The sequence below is a fragment of the Myzus persicae genome, unplaced genomic scaffold (assembly GCF_001856785.1).
Source record: "Myzus persicae strain clone G006 unplaced genomic scaffold, MPER_G0061.0, whole genome shotgun sequence".
NCBI classification, from domain to species: domain Eukaryota; kingdom Metazoa; phylum Arthropoda; class Insecta; order Hemiptera; family Aphididae; genus Myzus; species Myzus persicae.
Window position 1 is genome coordinate 256,624 of NW_019103213.1, and position 13,703 is coordinate 270,326.

The 13,703-nt window shown below is 24.7% G+C and overlaps 2 protein-coding genes across 2 annotated transcripts in view; one reads left to right on the top strand and one right to left on the bottom strand.

Annotated features, from left to right (window-relative positions):
• Positions 1 to 11,041, top strand: part of LOC111033994 (carbonic anhydrase 2-like) — a 31,317-nt gene extending 20,276 nt beyond the window's left edge. The window contains exons 3-6 of the mRNA XM_022314998.1: positions 787 to 951; positions 7,942 to 8,080; positions 8,793 to 9,126; positions 9,937 to 11,041. Of these exons, the coding sequence (XP_022170690.1) occupies positions 787 to 951; positions 7,942 to 8,080; positions 8,793 to 9,126; positions 9,937 to 10,158 (860 nt within the window). The 3' untranslated portion in view covers positions 10,159 to 11,041. The remainder of the gene's footprint in view (positions 1 to 786; positions 952 to 7,941; positions 8,081 to 8,792; positions 9,127 to 9,936) is intronic.
• Positions 4,179 to 7,459, bottom strand: LOC111033996. The gene is made up of 6 exons (XM_022314999.1): positions 6,740 to 7,459; positions 5,614 to 5,788; positions 5,030 to 5,073; positions 4,853 to 4,919; positions 4,481 to 4,611; positions 4,179 to 4,335 (listed from the first exon to the last, which is right to left on the bottom strand). The coding sequence occupies exons 1-6, from the start codon at positions 6,800 to 6,802 to the stop codon at positions 4,231 to 4,233; spliced, it is 585 nt and encodes a 194-aa protein (XP_022170691.1). The 5' UTR covers positions 6,803 to 7,459; the 3' UTR covers positions 4,179 to 4,230.
• Positions 11,042 to 13,703: the final 2,662 nt, after the last annotated feature.

The window sequence follows — 13,703 nt, forward strand, 5'->3', positions numbered from 1 at the left end:
CAATATATTCATAACTACACCTAGTAATGTAGTATCAATAACCACAATTTCATCAGTAGGTAATTTGATATGCACGAATACACAAACTAATGGTTGTAACTAAGTTTACAGGCTGACCATGGCAAAATAGAATCATATTTTTAGCCTGTAGGTAGTAGGTACCCTAAATATTAAACTAGTTTCACAAAATAGTTACCTATAAGCTATAACATGTAATACCAATAGAATAAACAAAGTATAAAATAATTGAAATACCATCATGTAATATTATGTTAACTTTAGTTAAATATATTATAATAAAAAAAAAATAATATATAATTGTGTATTTTAAAAATGTTATTGGAATCATTGATGTGTCCATACAATTTGTATTTGAAACCTATACAATCAGTGAACTAGGTCTTTATTATCAAATGCTTAAAATAATAAATATTGATGATAACCATACAAAACATGTTAAATAGAATCTACTTTAATAGAAATGGTTGAATATTTTTGATGAATACCACAATGATCATATACATAAAAAAAAATTAAAAAATTGAGGTATATTGTATATATTTGTTAGTAGAATGGTTGGAATTTTGGAAAATACCTACATACCTAGCTAAATTAAATTAATCTAATTATATCATTTAGACGTTTTCATAAAGTATAGAAAAAGATTTTTCTTCTATGTTTGATGATGAGAATGTGTTTATTAAAAGTTTTAAACAACAATGATAAAAAAAATGTTTAGCAGCCGCATCTAAATTATGCAAATAATAATCCTTTTTATTTTTTTAGATCCTCCGCATTGGGCAACTGAATATAAAACATGTTCAGGAAAATATCAATCGCCAATCGACATAGAAGAGAATCTTGTGACGAAAGTTAATCTACCACTTTTACGTTTTCACAATATTGACACACTTCCCACATCAACAACCATAACAAATAATGGACATACAGGTAATAACATTAATTTATTTATTATTTATTATATCTAGATATTTATTTATTTTAAAAGGCAAATTAGTTATAACTTATAAAGTATCAAATTTTCAACAGTCAAAGAATAAACAATGAAATAGTATTGCATGAGTATATAACATTATAACACTAATAGTTAGCATATCAGAACAATACAGTACCTACATTTAAACAATATTATACTAAGTTACTTTAGTTACTCAAGTTCCACAATATTTCATAGATAGTGAAAACATTCTATCCTTTTCTAAACCGTTGGTTTAAATATTACATATGTATACGTGGTGTTTAAAGCTGTAGTTTTTCCAAATATGTCATATTTATACTTATATCATAATAAAAATAAAGCCATGATACTTGAACGATTTCAATAGCAAAACAATATGTATCTATATTTTTTTTCTTACAAATTTGTTATAAATATTTATCTATCATATAGGTACAAAACTGATTTGCTCTTTATTAAGAAAATAACTGAATTTATGATATTACAATAGCTAGTAGAGGTTATAGTAACAATTATCAATTATTTATTTTAATTGTTAAATTATTTTATTCATTAATATTTTTTTTTTTAATCACTAAATAAATTTTAAAACAGCTAACCAGTTTATGTAAAACATTATATAAGTAGTTGCCTACAAAAGTATAGGTAAACATTGTGTGGAAGTGTAGTGAATTTCAAAGGTGTAGTGGAAGTAGATACAACTGTATATCGGCAGATCATTGTGTGCCATATTATTATTTTGTACACAGTTGTGAGTTGTGACCAATCCTATCAATAAAATCAATAAAAACCGTTTAAATGAAAGATATATATTATGTAATTAATAAGACAAAATTTAGTATGTACAGACATTAAATGTTTGATGGGTCCAAAACCAACTCTGGAAAAATAACAACTACCTACTATAGTAATTTAAAATAAATCAATTTGTTAAATAATTACTCTACATATTATATTGTGATTTGTAAACTGTATAATATATTATACAACGGTCAAAATGATGTCAGTTAATTAATGTATTAATGGCTTAACAGCTAGTTTCTAGAGAATCATACATTTCAGTATTTCACAGTGTACCATGCTTGGGAAAATGCATTTAAAATACATTTGAAACAAATTCTAACTTCAAATTATATTTTCTAAAAGAATAAAAAAAACATACAAATAATAATTACAATTACATAAAACCTTGGCCATATTACAATAGATCATGAAAAACATGAAACGGAAATAAATTAAAGCAGATAATAATAATAATAATAAAAATAGAAACCTATTACCTACATAGCGGTTTCATCTCTACACCTATGTAAAATATCATATTTTACAAACTACCTACCTACTTAATATACTCGATTTTAGTCAAATTAAAAGTTTAGTTTGATTATAATACCATACTGTCAAAAATACATATGATTACAGTATGTAACTAAGAAATTGTCATTAACAGACAATGAATAAAACATTCTCTATTAACTATATCTTACCAACAGAGATTATAGTCATTAATCTTAGTCACTTGTGATGTTCGAATTTCAATAAACACACTCTGGGAATGTCTTTGATAAGAAGACAAATAGTAAAGACCCTGCTTCTCAACTATTCTTGAAACCTACAAAACACTATTCAAATTTCCCAACCAACAATAAGAATGATTCCAGTTTCCAGTTGTGGGGCACACGTATACAGACATTTTAAAATAGAAAACATAATTTACAAATGTAAATGTAGTTATTATATTATGTTACTAGGCAATAACTAATGAGCAATGGCGATAAATTCATTAGTAGTACACTGATTTTCAGTAGAAGAGAAATCAAAAATATAATAATTACCTAGTTAAAATTGATTGACGATAAAAATACATACTTGAAAACCAAAAGCAAGCTGTTGGATAATTTATTTATTACTATTTAAGTATATATTTTTATCAGGTGGTTTTAATCCTCATTTACTATCTTAGAGTAAAGGATATAAGTACCTACATAAGAATTCAACAGTAGTAGGTAATAATTATAAATATAAATGTGTATATTTTATAAAATATAGATATTACTGGTATCTATTAGGTGCATATTTTATTATAATATAGGTAATCAAGGTCTAACGTTACAGTCTATAGGAATATATTGTATGGGCACTATATGTCACAGAATAAATATACTCTTTTTGTAAATTATGCACCTTCAATAAAACTTATAATTGTATTATAATGATTAATATAAGTGTTTCGTTGCTTCTTGCTTACCTAATGATAGGGTAAATATAAACTTGAAGATATTAATCACTGCATTAACTATTTCAAACTTAATGACATACAAAAATACAGAATTATCTTATGTAAGTAAACTTAAAATAATCCTATATTGAATACTCCCATTAATATACTACTATTACCAATTATTTTAATTTGTTCTCTTTACTTTCCCACTTTAAACTTAGCTTTAAACTACTATTTAATTGTAACAATAATTTATTGTATTCTGACCTCATGTGCACTGGACTAGAATTAGTAGGTATGAATGAAAAAGGATTATGACATGCAGTGCACTTCCTATGTGTATTATGTACCTATACATTGATACTCTAGATGATTTATATCATTTTCACGCTTGAATCTAATATTAATATTATCTACCTTCTTAGGTAGCATTCATCTAATTAGTAATTATTCACATTATACATTATACATTATACATAAGACAAACATTAATTAAAATATTACATTTTATCACTTTAATACCTACATAGGTACCTATAAATCAATTTATAATTTGAATATAAGTTATAGAGTTCTTACTTAAATGTAAAAAGACAAATATTATACTATAAAAAATTAATGACTATAGTATAAACTAGGTATAATATAGAGTTTATTATGAATCTCTCGCCGTAAATGTTGTCTTATACATCATCAACATCGTCAACGATTATATCTAAGCTTTTTAAGGTACAAAGTTTAGACCAACAATTACTCACTGCTTAGTAGGTATGTCATTTTGCCAGTCCACACATTCCATTTTCTGTCAATAATCTCAAAATAAATTACACATATACAACTCTTAATGACGCTTAAACTAATATAGTATATTTATATGTAATTAAAATAGATAAATTGATTTACATATGATATATTGGTAATAAATTATAAAATTATCAGTATCAAAAAAACTATGTATTTGCCAATTTATTATTATCTTCTGAATTTTTTTTTATACTATTTATTTTTATTATTTGAAATGACAAACATTTTACATTTGTTGTTTAATGCTGAACGATATTAATTCTTTGAGGTGCATATTTTTGGCTTTTAGCATATCATATTCTTTTTTATAACAATCTAGTTCCTGTTTCTCCTAATGAAAACAAAACATTGTGTTGAAATGTAACCATTTATATAAGTTAGGAATCTATTTAATATAATATATAAATATATAATATATATTATATTCTTTTTAAATTCTTTTTAAATTCTGAAAATAGTAACAAATATATTTTTACCTTAGATAAATTATGTGTGGCATTAAATTCTTTTGTTTGGTTCTTCAATTCAAGCAATCTATTTTCTTTTTGTAACAGCAAATCAAAATTTTTATTATATAATTCTGATAATACTTTTTTCATACTCAACACTGGGCAAAAATATGATGAAATTCAAAATTTAATGAGAAACATTATTATTAATCTCTATTATACTAATATAGTAAGTATTATAAGTAAGAAAGACATTTTAGTTGGTATTTTCACTTATAGGTAAAGTACTAATGCCAAAATAAATAAGTATAATATTTTGAAAAACATTTAGGACATTAAAAATTTGCATAACATAGAAATTATAGTACCTAAATAAATAATCATAATAATCATACCCACCTAATTTTGCATTTCCTTCAGTTGATTTCATTTCAATTTTTTTTTCCAATTCCAAAACAGCAATATCCTATATTAATAAAATTTAAAAAAATAACTAATTTTCTAACTTAGTCATCTAAACATAATATTTTTACTAATTATATATCAAAAAAGACCTTTTTTAATACTTAAAATTACCTTTTTAATATTCAATATTGACTTTTCCAATTCATTGATTGCACCTATACAATTTCAAATAACAATTTTTTTATATGATATATTTTATTATATTTAAGATTACATAAACTAAAAATCCATTATATAATCCCAAACAATATTTAAGTATTAGTTTAAGACTAAAGATGTAACAATGATTTGTACAGATGTTTTTGTATGATTGATAAAATCATGTTACCGCTCATTTTAAATTTATTTTCTATGTAATAACTTTTATTTGCATATGTACTTTTGACTTTATTGTATAAAATAATTGTAATACAATAGTTATGAAAAAAAAACATTTTTTCTGTATTACACCACTGTTATGATTGACCAACCTGTCGATTTGTTATTTAAAAAATAATGATCTAAAGACATTTGAAATAATTAAGTTTTTACTATAGTTACCTAAAGTTCACATCCATATAAAAAACTAATTTTAATTAAATTGACCATAAAATCAATAAATGTTTAACCTAACCTAACCTTGATATTAAAATATACATGTAGGTACACTTAAATTATATTATCATGTTATATTACTTAAGCTGTATTCAACTCACTATTAATGTTTGAAATCAATGTGTGGTAGTTACTTGATTTATGAATCATATCTTTTAACATCTTTACATATTCTTGTAATTTGTTTCCTTGTTCTTCAGAAGTTTTAATTTTTGATTTTAACTCTAATACACACTTCATGTTTTCAATAATATTCTGCATCTTATGAAAAATTACCTGCCAGTTTGGAAAACAGACATAAATATAATTTTTTATGTCATTATTAAAGTTTAGAATTCTATGCATTTAAAAATTACTTGGATAGGTAACTTTTTTTTTTTTTTTATTTATACAATTTACAATCTGTTACATAAAAGAACAATGATTAAAAGTGATGAATGAATAATGGCTTGAGTGAAACAGATTAAAGAGACCTTTCAGTAAAGGCACTTTGACAGTTACTTATGTACATAGGTATAAGGGTTTACAATAGTATTATTTACAATTTAAAGTTTTTTTTTTTTTTTGGATAGGTAACTAATTTAAAATAATTAAAATTAAAACAAACTTTCTACAAGAAAATCAAAATTTAAAAAAACTTTCAGAAAACTCAAAATAAAACATTCAAAATAATAAAAACTAAAATCACAAGCTCCTATGTATAAATATTTTAAACATAAAAAAGCTTAGATTTAAGACTTGTCAGTATAAAATTCAAATAGTTATCATGGTTTTCATTGCAATCAATAATAAAATATAATAGATTTCTCTATATTTTCTATAATCATCTAAATTCTTTTTTTGGTCGTATTATAGTGTGGTATACATGCCAATATCTTAACAAAATACCTCTGAGAAACAATATCAACAATTTTTACTCCAGTAAAATTGATCTATCATAAATGTATTTAATAGATATACATTAAAAATGCATAAATATGCATTTATGAAATAATATGCAACAATCCTCCAAATATGCAAAATGTGCATAATACAATTTGGTATTTGAATTTGGTCTGGTTATATTATGATATTATGTTGACATTTCAAACTCTCATGGACGTGCATACACTACATGCAAACATGCAAATGCATACAATTCCTGGCTTTAGTCATTATTGCATATTTTGTAATATACTGATATATTATTCTTAATTATAATCATGGATTTAAATTAATTTAACATACAGACTCAGATTTAGCGAATATTTCTTCCACCCAATTGTCGTCAAATTCCCCTGGTGTGGCCATTTTTTTTCTTCTTAAAAACAACTATATTTAATTAAATACTAAGACAACTTTTAACTCCTTTGAACAACTTTAAAATTGAATTAAAGAATTAATACTGAATGATATTGATTTACGATTACATTATTATAATTGAAATAGTTAAATTATTGATCATTGTTTAAAAAGTTTGTAAAATAATGGCTATGCCACTATAACATAGATTTAAACCTCTGTTTATGTTTAAGATACTGTTTTTTTTTTTTTACCATAGATGATATTTTACTAATGAACAGAGCATACAGACACACATTATCAGGGAGAATAAAAGATTTATACAAATTTAAATTTTTTTATTTGGGCCTTTTAAATTATAAGAGTAAAATACTTCAGTTATTACGTTATATTACATAATAATATTAGACCAGGATTTTTTTAACCTTACATAAATAGTGCTATTGACAATCGATTATTATTCTATACTTATAAAGACACGATAAAAAAAATGATGTAACATTTATAATTTAATTCAACTACATTTTCCTAGATGTTTACTGGAAATACTTAAAAAACTTATCCTGTAACATTATACTTCTATACCTATATCGTATTAATTTATTTATAGACTCGTAGGCATTCAACTAAATAATTATAACTAGGTACTCATCATTTGACATAATATTGACGATGGAATATTTTCTAATCTATAATAATAGTTTCCTCGGAGCTAATTAGGTAGGTATCTATAACACCTAGGTCCTATATTGGTATTTGCTATTGAAAATATATCTTTAGTAAAATGATATGTATATGATTAACAGAATACAGGAACATACAGTTTACCTGTTGTTAATAACTTATATGAACCACCAATTTGAGTACACGTAAGTCAATAAAAGGTAATTCTGAGAAAACAGGAATAAACTGTTTTTACGCGGCCAGTAATACATGGTTATTTCTTTCTCATACTGATAATTTGCGGTGTTATTAAATATTTTTTTTTGCAAATGATCTGTCTATCATTCGTTAACACATTCCACTTCCATTCAATATCTCAATTTGTGATATTTTGTGACTCCCGTCATTTCTTAAATAGATGGTTCATATACAAGTTACACTGTTAAAAATATACAAAAATATTTATTTGAAATGTGTATTTACAGTGGTCTTACAATTGAATTATACTGCACCAGTAATGATCAGTGGAGGTCCACTAACTCCAACCTACAGATTTACTCAATTACATTTCCATTGGGGTGTCAATGACTCATTGGGCAGTGAAGACCTCATCAACAACCATAGGTATGTAAATAGTTGAAAATTTAAATACAAGCAAGCAGTGAATATATTAGCAATTTACTTTGTACCCTAAATCACATTGACTATATTGATGTGCTATTAATTTAATTGTAATTGTAATACAATTATGAAGGTTATGTAATTAACAATTATCAACAAAATATTAAGAAATGTACAAACATATTATTTAAAAATTAAAATTAATAATAATTTACATTTTTTTAAAGTGCTTTTTATTTCTAAACGTTGTATTAAATGTAATCTAAATCAAATAAATACAATTAAACATAATTAAATGTTGTAATAAATAATAATTTAATAAAGCATTTGAAAACATTTTTATCCAAAAGACTTTGATGTGTTACAAATTAACTATCGGCACCCCCTGGTTCCATATAAATCGGATTAGCGGTCTACCCACATATTATTTTATTTTGTAATTTATTATTTATTATTAAAACTTAACCAATCTAGAAGTTGGTAAAATATATTGATGTGAAACTTTTATGGAAGACTAAAATACAATATTATAAACAATAATTAAAATAAAACAGAATATATATATTTAAATTATTTGGGCGTCTCACATAATTCAATAGTTGATGCATAAATGTATAATTAAGTATTAAAATATATTATTATTATACTAATAATTAATGTATCAAATTATTTAATACAATTTTCAAATGTTTGTTATTTTGTGGTTTTTATATAGCTACCCGATGGAATTGCACATGGTATTTTCAAACACAGATTACGATGATGAAAAAACAGCCTTAACAAAAAATGACGGATTGGTTGTTTTAGCCATGTTCTTTGAAATAACTCAAGAAGACAATCCTGTATACTCAGAAATCGTCAACACCTTGGGTCAAATAAATATGCCTGATCAATCATCAAATTTACAAGTCGGATTCACTATTAGATCCATGTTACCCGAATCTACCGAACTCTATTTCACATACAAAGGTTCCTTAACCACACCACCTTGCTTGGAAGTCGTTACATGGATAGATTTCAAACATCCAATTCAACTATCTCATAACCAGGTACTATATATATTTAATTACTAAATTAATATTATTGATAAGTAAAGCTTGTAAATCAGACATGTTCAAGTGTTCAACTCAATATACTTATTGGGTCAAATAAATTGAATAATTCAGTATTACTGATTTTATCAATAGCATACCTACAAAAACTATGACTATTTTATTTGTTGTACTGCACACAATTTTAATGCACTTTAAAGATTTGAAGGGGACTGTTGAAGGCCCTGTTGACAGTAGTTAAAATTAGTTAAAATGTTGGTATTTAATTTTTTAAATTTTAAGTCTTAATACTTAGAATTCCATCAATTGTTATGTTGATGTCTAAGTTGAGAGTGAGCCTAATATTGATAAAACCCAAGATCTATAATATAATGTGAATAAACAGAAAAACTTATTGATATCTTCTTAAAAATTGTGATTGAAGATATAAAGAAACAGTTAGGGAATGGCGTCTAGATAAAAACAAATTATAATTTAAATTGGTGGATACTCACTACAAATTATATAAAACATTAAGTCATAGATCATAACATTTGCTCTATTACGCACTTGTAATACATAGACAACACATGTGGGTATCATGTCCTCTTAATAACTATAATAGTTATACGATAAAAGTAAACCAATGTGTAAATTATAATTGGTAGTTATATCCTATCTAAATTCTAAGTATAAAATATTGTTAGAAATTTGTTTCATTCACTTTCAACTACTACACAGTACATGTCTACACCTTTTTTAAGATTATATTATATAATAAGGTATCATAACACATTTTGAATTAATTTATCTTTTTGATTTTTGTAGGTTCAAGCTTTTCGTATGTTGCGTTCAAAACATGGACAACTAACACACAATTCTAGGCCTGTACAAGAGTTGTCGGGGAGACCAGTGTGGTATAATGTAGGTGGCTTTGCGGCTTTGAATACACCAACTACTCAAAAAAATACAGCTGCAACATTTGGTCTTACCATTTCCAAAATGTTCATGTTATTATGTTGCAAACTTGTTACACTAACTCTATTCTGATTCTTCTATTGTATTTAAAACCAACTTCAACCATCAACAGAATTTTTTTAAATTATTATGGTCCATGAAAAGGATATTTACACTATATATTAATCAATATGTATATATATATATATATATATATATATATGTAAAACAAAAATTGTATAACTATATTTATGTGATAGATCTCAACAGTTTATTAGTCTTACACGTTTTGTGTGTTTTACTTCTATTTAACGAAACATTTTTTGTACCTATTTTAGTATTTTACTATTATTTTTCATAAAAATTATGTACCTATTAAGATTTTTTCTTACCTATAATAATTTTACCATTTATTTTTTAAACTAACAATTTTAAATACCTATATTTAATTCTTGTGAGTTATTTGGTCTGAATACTATCATTGAAACATATTCTAAAAATAATTACATCATTACAGAACCATAGCTTTCACATTTAAAAGCAAATGATGCACTTAATTTGCCTTCAATAAAAATTATGGCCATATTTTGTAATTCTGTCAATCACTTTATAATCACTAAATACATTTAGAAAGTAGGTATTTTTAAATAATGGTCTCGCATTATACTATATTTTTGTATGGTTTAATTTAAAGATAATGTAAAATAATGTTCAAGTGATAATATTTCTCAGGAATTTTTTGAATGGGGCTAAACTCTATTTACCCTTAAAGCAATATGGACATATTATTTAAAGAGTTACTTAATTATGTAATTTATTTATATACCTGCATTACAATTTATTATTGTTCTATATTGATTAAAAATTAAGACTAGAACAATATTCATTATATAATATTTTATATAAGTGCATATATTTAATCAGGATTTAATAAATACACAAGACCGATACCTTGTACATTAATACTAAGGTAAAATATAAATTAACAAATCTATGAAAGCAAAAAAGTATTATAAAATAAAAATTACCTCGCCAAGATAGAATTGTAGAGCCAATTAATATTTTATAAGAAATAAACTAGCTTGTAATAAGTTTAAATTATTGATATTTGTATTTATATACCAAGTTAAGGAAATATGTTTTCTATATTATGAATTACAAAAAATGTATTGAACATTTAACATTTTTTAGTGCATAGGTATTATATTAAGATACTGTTATACGAAAAATAATTTTAATTATAATGATAGTTATATCTTAAATTGTATAAGTATTACAATTAATTATTTATTTTTATTTAATGATACATATTGCCATAAATAATAAAAAGTGTAAGTATAATTACAATGATTGTGTAAATATTCGTATGTTTAAAAACTAAATGAATAAATTGTATTGTAATTTATAAATACATGTGATTTAGCTATGTGAAAAAAAATTCAACATTTTTATTTATAATTTCTGTGTTACTATATCCTGACCATGCCTTCCAATACTTGCAAGCTGCAAATAACAACAAATAAGTTATTTTTTGAGTTGTTTCTGTCTTAAAAACACATACCATAAACAAATTATACATTCTGAATAATCTATTTAACTCAGGTACATTTAATATGATGGCAAAGCATTTAGATTCTGATTTCTGAGCAGAACAATTTTTTACAATGATAAAATAAAATAATTGATTCACCCCAGTGATTGAACATTTAAGAATTTGTTTGCTATGAAAGTATAATATTCATTAATGGGTCTTCATCATCATATTTATCATTTAAACAGTTTAAATTTGAAGATTGGTGTAGTATTGTTTATTTTTAAACTAACATTAAGAATTGTATTAAGAAAACCATATAAAACCATATTATTACTATTAGGTAATGAACACCAACAAATATTTATTGAGACAATTTCTATTTAATATTATAGTTCACTTTCATTAAAAAATAACATAAATCTATTAAATATACACACAAATAATTATTTAACTTTGTGTCAACAATAATTAAAATTTTTTTACAAAATTCAAAAATTGATCGTGGCTATAAATAGCTTAAAAAGAGTCAAATTATGTTGATAGTAACTGTAGTTATACAGTGTGACCACTGACAATTATGTTTATTAGGCACCTACCGATTGAAAACAAAAATGATTTATTCAATTAGATAAACACAGTTGTCTTCGTTTTAAAGCATTTGTTGACGTTTGTTCAGTTCCTGAACTGAGGGTGTTAAATAACTGGACTATTCCCATATTTGGGCCCAGTTTATTGCTAGCCGCAACGTACTTAACAGCCGTGAAAGTTTACAATCAAAACCAAATAATATGTTGTTCTACTCTATAACCATGCCTACTAACATTTTATCTAGTATTATCTACCATTTAACTACCGACTTTCACCTTCCCAGGCAACTTATTATACTTACCTACTTAATGCAGGTATTCCTCCCCTACCCCCGACACGTTATGCCTCAAAAATTTACCTTCACACCGTCACTGCAGTACTTGATACACTATACGTACTGTCGATAATCGATGGAATGAAAAAAGTAATTTTAGAAATAAGATTACCTATACGATATTATATTCCCAATTGTCGTAGATCCCCACCTGGCTATACATACAAATGCCTGCTTCAAATGTATACCTATGCAATTACACATAATATGATAAATGATAATGTGAATTCATGTCTTTCCATTCGGAAAAAAACAGAAAAATAAACAATAGCATGCATAGCTTCGCACACCACTTATACAGTTACAGATANGCTAGGGTTTAACCCTAACACCACCTCCCCCCGATTTTTTTTTAAAAATAAGATTTAATTATTTTTTAAATAAAGATTAATTTAATTAACGGTTAAATGCATAAACGTTTCAAATACTACTAGTTATAAAACAACAAAATTACAATAAAATAACTAAAATCGTTATTCTCCGTTAAAATATCATATTTGGTCCGAAATTAAACTTAAAAATGATTATTCGACAAAATCGAGTCTATGTATCTTCAATATTTTTCAAATTACCAAGCTAAAAACTAATTATCAACATCGCATTAAATTTTAAATTATTTATAAATAAAAATTGAGAAAAAACCTTAAAAATCATAAAATTTTACCATGTCAAAAAATTGTCACAAAAATATACCTATGTTACCAGAAATGTTGACTGTTAGAGACTTAGAGTGTTAGAACATGATGATGATTAATAGGAAATTATAACGATTCCCATTTCCCAATAAGGAAAGAAAACGTCATCATTGTCTGATACATGCTATTATTTCCTAACGATATTGAGTACCTAATGATACCATACAAATTACACAGTAAAATTATAAAATAATTAATATGAGTTATGACCATTTGGCATTTCCCATAAGTTAAATAACTATAAAAATATTTTAACTCTTTTTGAGTTATGTATAGCCATGAGGAATTTAAAAGTTTTTTTTTCAGTTATTGTCGACAAACAATTTTTAGTTCTTTCAAAAACTTTGATATTGTAATAGTTACACATGGTTCCAAATAAATTATGAATAGTGTAATTAAAAAAGAAGTTGTGCGTACATCCACAATAGTTGTTTATGGTTGTTCGAAGTTAGAACTTTGACAAAATTCATCAAAATCGTGAAAATGT